This window comes from Chionomys nivalis, chromosome 21 (assembly GCF_950005125.1).
Source record: "Chionomys nivalis chromosome 21, mChiNiv1.1, whole genome shotgun sequence".
NCBI classification, from domain to species: Eukaryota; Metazoa; Chordata; class Mammalia; order Rodentia; family Cricetidae; genus Chionomys; species Chionomys nivalis.
Genome location: NC_080106.1, coordinates 56636551 through 56644960, shown reverse-complemented (window position 1 = coordinate 56644960; position 8410 = coordinate 56636551). Strand labels below are relative to the sequence as shown.

The window sequence follows — 8410 nt, the reverse complement described above, 5'->3', positions numbered from 1 at the left end:
AAATTACAAACTTATGAAGCTTCAGTGAGGTTTTTATTTTCTTCTGTCTTCATAGATACAACACCTGATAACAAGTATCATATAATACATCTTTATTATATTTGCCTTTTATTTCTTTATTTTTGTTTGGTATTTGGGTAGCTTGCGGGAGCAATGGAGAGACACAGAGCCTCACTCTGCAATCCGTGCTGGCCTTTCTTTCACATAAATCCTCTTGCTTCAGCCTTTCAAGTGTTGGGGTTACCAGTGCGAGTCACCATGCCTGGTTCTAATTTGATTTTCCAAAACTCTTTACTTGTAAAAATGTGGGTAAAAGAACGGATGACAGACTATACATGCACAGCTGTTAATACTATTTTTCTTATTGAGGAAATAAAATGAAGTTATTCATGGTTTTGTTTCAGCATCCCCTATCCAGTTTCTTTACTACATGAAACATTAAGGATAACCAGGACGGCAAAGCTCTATTATTGATATTTTTCAGTATGGAATTCCAGCAATGAGAAGGCTCAATAGCACTCCTCATCACACCAGCGGCTTTGTTCTGGTAGGCTTTTCTGAATGGCCCCGACTGGAGATGACTCTCCTTGTCGTCGTCTCCATCTTCTATATATTGACCCTCTTTGGTAATTCAGCTATTATCATTTTGTCTCGCCTTGATCCTAAACTCCATACCCCCATGTATTTCTTCCTGGCCAACCTTTCCTTTTTAGATCTCTGCTATACTACTTCTACTGTCCCCCAGATGCTGATAAATATACAGAGCCATAAGAGAAGCATCAGCTATGTGGTATGCATAGCACAGCTGTTCATCTTCCTCGGCCTGAGGTCTACAGAATGTGTCCTTCTCTCCATCATGGCTTGTGATCGCTATGTGGCCGTCTGCCAGCCTCTGCGTTACACAGTTTTCATGCCCTCTCAGCTGTGTCAACAGTTGGCAGCAGTAGCCTGGGTAACTGGTTTCAGCAACTCCTTGGTGCAGACAGTCCTGACTTCTTTGTTGCCTCGTTGTGGGAAATACCAGATAGAGAATTTCTTCTGTGAGGTACCTGCCATGCTTCAGTTATCATGCGTTGACACCTGGGTCAATGAGATAGAGATGTATGCTGCCGTGGTTGTCATAAAAGTTATCCCACTTGGGTTAATTCTTTTCTCTTATATCAATATTGTCAGAGCAGTCATAAGGATACAGTCTTCTGAAGGTCGGAAGAAGGCTTTTCACACTTGTGGGTCCCATCTTTTGGTGGTCATAATGTTCTATGGCTCTGCCATCAGTAGATATGCATATATGGCACCTAGGAGCAGCTCAGCAAAACTGAAGGGCAAGCCTTTGGCACTCTTCTATGGACTCATGACCCCAATGCTTAACCCTCTTATCTATACCTTGAGGAACAAGGATGTCAAGGCAGCAGTGAAGAAGATACTTGGAAGAGAACAAGAGCAAGGATAGAATTTAGCTTAGGTGAAAACAGGTCCTATTGAAATCCAGTCCTTGGTTCCAGAGCAGACTTGCTAGCAGCCATTATTCTTCTAATCAGAAAAACTATCCTGATTGTGACTACTTGTTATTGTTTATATGAAATAGTCAATTAGTTCAACAAAACAAAAAGTGATTAAGTAAAAATTAAGTTTTATTAGAAATGTTGTGTGGAAAATGAATAGGGGTAGCAACTTTTTAAAAGTGTAAAAACACATCTACTTGAAATTTAGTCATTTTGTGCCATACACGACCAAAATGAAATATAATTTCCTACCTTCAATATTTTGCATGTTATAAAGATAAAGATAAAGTTTAATATCTAACCTTCCTTTAATCAGTATTTTGAGTTACCTTCCTGATAAATGAGTGGCTGTGGTCATGATCTGCACTGCTGTGGAAGACAGTAATGCGAAGAGGGCCCCATAAAATCCTTCTGACAGTGTTACTTTCCTCAGTCTTCCTCACAATTTATTTTTTATCTCATATTGCATTGTGTAATAGATTTCTTTCCATTGTGATTTCTCTGCATGTAAGGAACAGAGCATAACAGATTATTTGGTTCCAGTTTTTGATAGTATACAGGAATTATCTATCATGCTAGGGAATTACCATTACACTATTTGTTATTCAATAATATTGTGGTTTTTTATTAACTTAAGTCATTATCTTGTTTCCAAGTTTTGAAGAAAAGATTTCATTTATTTTATGATGAACTTCTGAAAATAGTTATTATTATTTTTCATATAATATATTTTTACCATATTCTTTGCCTTCCCCCAACTCCTTTATCATCTCTAACTCCCTACCCACCCAACTTCATGGTTTTTTTTCTCCTCTCAAAAAGAAAAAGAAAAGAGAAGCAACAAAAAACAAAAAGAATGAAAATCTAATAGAAAAAGTCAGTAAGACAAAAACAAAACAAAACAAAAAGTACACACACACCAACAGCATGGAGTTTGTCTTGTGTTAAGTAAGTTCTCCTAAGTATGAAGCCTGCCATACTCCTCTTCTCAGTGCTGGATTTTTTTTCTGGTTTGAACCTGTGAAGGTCTTGTGCACGTTGTCATAGTCTTTCTGTCTGTCAGTCTTTCCTATTTGTAGCCCCTTGATTTTCTTCAGTTGTTTTATTGTTCTAGGTAAGAATTTAAGTCCTATATTGGATAGGTATGGAAATAGTAGACAATCTTGTCTTGTTTCAGAGGAAATGTTTTGAGTTTCTCTCCATTTAGGTTAATGTTGGCAATGGGCTTACTATAAATTGTCTTTATTGTATTGAAGCATATCCCTTGTATCCCTAAGCTCTCTAGGACTTTTACCAAGAAAGGATGTTGGATTTTGTCAAAGGCCTTTTCAGCATCCAATGAGATGATCACATGGTTTTTGTCTTTTAGTCTGTTTATGTGGTCGATTATGTCTATTGATTTATGCATGCTAAATTATGCTTGCATCACTGGGATGAAGCCAACTTGATTATATTGGATAAGCCTTTAATATGTTTTTAAATGTTATTTATTTTTCTCAGATCTCTCATGGTGTTGATGACTATGCTGATTGATTATAGCTTTGCCAGTTTAATAGCAGCAAGCATATCAGCTCCTCCTACAAGGCTTCAGATGTCTTCTCAGTTCTCTTCATTAGGAAAAATCAGGCTGCTGGCCTCAATGGAGAGCTATTTCTAGGTCTCTAGCTGACAAAGGCACAGTTTACCTTGCTACCAGACTCTAAAAAGAGAATAATCTCACAAAACAGGTTGCAAAGTAACTTTTTGCTATTCCTTTGTGAGATATTTTGTTCATAGATTTGTTGGCTATTTATAGCTGTGGCAATGAGAACATTTTCTGTAGATTTGAATGCAGTATTTGCTACATTAGCGTTTTCTTGCTTTTTCCCCCACTTATGCCCTCTTTTTTATTACTCTTTAAGCTATTCCCAAATAACTCTTTTTGTAGATCATTTGTAGCGTCTATTAACTGATGTTACTACTTATGTGAACATACTCTTGCAGAGAATTGTACAGTTGATGGTAAACGAGTGATCCACTATCACCATCCACCCATCTACACCCGTCAACAGGATCTGGCATCCTCCTGCAAACTATAGTGGCACAACAGCAGCGCAAATGTTATGAGAGTAACCAACCACTTTTTAAAATTGGATTATGGAATCACACCTAAAGGAACATAGAAATAAAATGACTCCCAATGGCAAATATAAAGAAAGAAAGGAAGAAAATTCCACCCACCAAGTACCTGTCTTCTACAGAAATTTTTATGTAGTCTGTCAACAGGCAATTTTGTGAGATTGTCTCTATGTAAATTTGACTATTAGAACAAAGAATGAATGATATCACCCTAAGGCCTCCTGGTGTGTGTGTGGTGGGTGGGGGATGGAGCAAGGTCACTCCCTTGTCTATGCAGAAGTCACACTGTTGACGTGTTTTGGGAAGGAATTCCATTTTGAAGGGAAAAGTCATGGCTTCACAAGGTTTTTACAGATATGACAGTGATTTTTCTAAAATCGGGTTGCTCCATGTGGACAGGGACGTATACACTTCCGAGGATCTGCCTGTTGATCTGTCATCTGTACGTTCACTGTATATTGTGGACTCCGACAGACAATTCCAGCTCTAGGGAATCCAATAGTTCTCTTACTTCTTTGGTATCTGTATGCTTTGTGCACAAAGACACATACATTAATAAAGTATGATAAATATTTTAAATGGTTTTATCAAAAACTAGAGTAAGTCATAAGCAAAGCCATTGAAAATGTCAAGTATTTGTGACTGAGCCCTCCATTTTGGTCTGCTGATCTATCATGCTTTCTGAATGCTGAATACTTCACACTGGCTCGATTCCTACATCTTTGTAGTGATTTTAAATCAGAAATCAAGGTGTTGTAATTTTATTTGAAAACTGTTTATCTATTGAGATCTTGGTCCATTACCTTCCCTTTGATTTTACTTAATAATGTTGGCTGTGTAGCAATGTCTGGCTTCTTGGAATCAGACAGAAGCAGTGAACAGTGGGTAAACTCTATTGTAAATGTAATAAAAATACCCACAAGTTAACAATCTAACTTTAAACAGGACAGTTCCACAAAAAATTACTTCAATCAATTTCAGTAATCAAGCTTAATTTTTAATGTTGTTAATGGGTTGTTTAATTTGATATTTGAGAGTTAATAAGACAAATTAAAGATAATTGGGGTGACTTTTAAATTTAGATTTAATGGCTTTAAGAAACACATTTTCTTCTTATTTTGTCCAATTTGAAATTTTATAAGTTCTTTTACCTCTGCTTAGACTAGTTAAAGAAGTCCAAAAGAACATGCATTTTACATTATTTAAACATTTAAAGAATTTTACAAACTAACTAGAGAAGGCTGAATCTGAGACCCGAGGAATTCATAATCATTTTTTAGTTCTACAAATTTCTTGTCTGGTTTTGCCTGGAAGGGACTGGATTTCTAAGATCATGTTATTTAAAAAAATCACCTAATATTCTGAATACAGTAATCACAGTTCAGAAATCATCATCTAATGTACATAACTTGATATGTAAAACTAATTTTTTTGTGAAAATCTCATTTAGCAAAAACACAGGATGAAAAACCTCCACTAGGAGACCCACTGGAGCAGACCATTGAGGGAAAACAAAAACACGGGTGTATGGCTTAGACTAGGGCATTACCAGGAGACCTTGGTCCAAGGATATAGAAACTGTGTCTCACAGGGTTTGCATGCACACACTACTAAAGAATGCCTCAAAGACTTTTAGCTAGCATTAAACACACTTTAGACAAAAGAGATCAATCAAGAGAAATCTTTAATAATATAGAGCCAGAATTCTTAATAAAAAAAGTGACTATAAAAAGAGAAAATTGATTGCAGGAGTCTTGACAACAGCAACTGTTTTCAGTTTATTAGATAATGTGATTATCAACATAGGACATCTCTGGGTACAATAACTAGGGGAGCGGTTTTATTGCTGGTAGCTCTCCAGAGAAGCCTGTGAGTTTGGTTTTGGATAATCTGTGTCAGGGTGATCCTGGGTATTGCCTCTGGATAAGCACCTCCATATCACTGAAAACAGATCCACATCTCTACTTCGCAAGAATTTTCTCTTTGGGGCTGTTATCTTTTCTCACTAGCCTTTTCAAAGCCCCCTTCACATCTTTGTTTCTTAAAGTGTAAATGAGGGGGTTTAGAGTAGGAATAACCACAGTGTACAAAAGGGTGATGAATTTCCCCTGACTATGTGCATACGAACTATTAGGTTGGATATAGACAGCAGTGATTGTGCCATAAAATAGCATTACTACTAGCAGGTGCGATCCACAGGTTCCAAGAGCTTTACCCCAGGTTAGAGCTGACTTTAACCTCATCAGTACTTGGGCAATGTACCCATATGATACCAAGATGAGTGCCAGGGGAAGGAGGAGTAGCACCAAGGAAGCCATGAATAGCTGCACTTCGTTGGCATGAATGTCTACACAGGCCAACTTGATCATGGCAGGAACTTCACAGATGAACTGATAAATCCTGTGGTTCCCACAGCGAAGCAGGCGGAGGGTGATGGTGCCCTGAATCAGCGTGTTGCCCACTCCACTCAGCCATGCTATTCCTGCAAGAGCCTGGCAGAGCCGTGGGTGCATAACTGTGGCATAATGGAGTGGTCGCCAAACAGCAGCATAGTGATCAAATGCCATAACTGCGAAGAGGACACGCTCAGTGGACCCCAGAGCCAGAGACACATAGAGTTGAATAGCACAACCTGTGGGAGTAATTGTCTTGGCTGGACCATGGAGGTTCCACAGCAGCTGAGGAACAATGATGGTGGAAAAGCAGATATCAACAAAAGAGAGGTTGGTAAGGAAGTAGTACATGGGTGTTTGGAGCACGGAATCCAAACAGGAGACAAGGATGATGCCTGTGTTGCCTGCCAGTGTCAGGAGGTAGGAGATTAGCACCACCACAAAGAGGATCTTTTCAAGTTGTGGCTGATCAGAGAAGCCCACCAGGAGGTAATCGCCACCTGAGCTCTCGTTAACTGTCATCACTCTAGCCATACAAAGGAGGGCGGCAAATACAGAAGCGCATGTTAGATAAAACGGAAATGGAAAGGGATCAGAAATCCACTACAGGAACATGTATCCTAAAGACGGAAGATAGGATATGTTCTATATAGGAGACAGGTAGGAAAATGAGGGAGAGAGAGAGGGAGAGAGAGAGAGGAGAGAGAGAGAGAGAGAGAGAGAGAGAGAGAGAGAGAGAGAGAGAGAGAGAGAGAGAGAGATTGAGATTCATGTTTCAATGGAAAGTCAAAGAATAAAGAGGTTACTGAGAATGAGAACTGTTAAAGGCACAGAGGTACACAAAGAACTACAAACAAGTTAGGAATAAGAGTAGGAGAAAGAGTCTTACCCAGGGAAAAGTGCACCAATTCATTAACCAATCCCAAGTGGTCAGTCCTGAAAACACATACAAGTAACATCTTACAGTTTGAGCGGGACATAAGCATATATAGGTATTCCTAAATGCATGTGTGTATGTAAAAATTATTCGAAAAGGCCATAAGTTTGAAAGAGAGCAAGGAGAGGGTTTGGAGGAAGAAAAACGAAGGGAGAAGACATAATTATCAATCTCAAAAATAAAAAAAAATGCTTTAAAAAGTTCAGAGCTAAAAAAACAGACCTTGTGAAAATTACTCAACAATCGATTGCTCAGTTTTTCCAAATTGTCTCATTTATTCTTTTAAGAAATTTACCCTTTTCTTTGGGTTCACCTTCTAATTTAGCTTCTCTAGAGTCACGAATTATAGTCTCAATGTCCTTTATTTATGGCTAGAAACCAAATATGAGTGAGTACATCCCATGTTCCTCTTTTTGGGTCTGGCTTACCTCACTCAGGATAGTGTTTTCAATTTCCGTCCATTTGTATGCAAAATTCAAGAAGTCATTGTTTTTTACTGCTGAGTAGTACTCTAATATGTATATATTCCATACTTTCTTCATCCATTCTTCCATTGAAGGACATCTAGGTTGTTTCCAGGTTCTGGCAATTACAAACAATGCTGCTATGAACATAGTTGAGCATATACTTTTGTTGTATGTTTGGGCATCTCTTGGGTATATTCCCAATAGTGGTATTGCTGGGTCAAGAGGTAGGTTGAACCCGACTTTCCTGAGAAACCGCCACACTGCTTTCCAAAGTGGTTGCACAAGTTTGCATTCCCACCAGCAATGGATGAGAGTGCCCCTTTCTCCACAACCTCTCCAGCAGAGGCTATCATTGGTGTTGTTGATTTTAGCCATTCTGACCGGTGTAAGATGGTATCTTAATGTTGTCTTGATTTGCATTTCCCTGATTGCTAAGGAAGTTGAGCATGATCTTAAGTGACTTTTGGCCATTTGAACTTCTTCTGTTGAAAAGTCTCTGTTCAGCTCAGTGCCCCATTTTATAATTGGATTGATTAACCTTTTACGGTCTAATTTCTTGAGTTCTTTGTATATTTTGGATATCAGACCTTTGTCAGTTGTGGGGTTGGTGAAGATCTTCTCCCAGTCAGTGGGTTGCCTTTCTGTCATAGTGACAGTGTCCTTTGCTTTACAGAAGCTTCTCAGTCTCAGGAGGTCCCATTTATTCAATGATGTCCTTAGTGTTTGTGCTGCTGGGGTTGTACGTAGGAAGTGTTCTCCTGTGCCCATGTGTTGTAGAGTACTTCCCACTTTCTCTTCTATCAGATTCAGTGTGTTTGGACTGATATTGAGGTCTTTAATCCATTTGGACTTGAGTTTTGTGCATGGTGATATATATGGATCTATTTTCATTCTTCTACAGATTGACTTCCAGTTTTCAATGGGGATGATCTATCGGGAACTCACCAAGGCCAGCTGGCCGGGGACTGAAAAAGCATGGGACAAAACCGGTCT

At 38.7% G+C, this 8410-nt stretch overlaps 2 protein-coding genes across 2 annotated transcripts; one reads left to right on the top strand and one right to left on the bottom strand.

Annotated features, from left to right (window-relative positions):
• The first annotated feature begins 499 nt into the window (after positions 1-499).
• Positions 500-1450, top strand: LOC130863736 (putative olfactory receptor 2B8). Its single transcript, XM_057753972.1, has one exon. It carries the CDS (start codon positions 500-502, stop codon positions 1448-1450), a length of 951 nt encoding a protein of 316 aa, XP_057609955.1.
• A 4131-nt stretch (positions 1451-5581) lies between these two features.
• On the bottom strand, positions 5582-6535 carry LOC130863990 (olfactory receptor 2G3-like). Its single transcript, XM_057754317.1, has one exon. It carries the CDS (start codon positions 6533-6535, stop codon positions 5582-5584), a length of 954 nt encoding a protein of 317 aa, XP_057610300.1.
• Positions 6536-8410: the final 1875 nt, after the last annotated feature.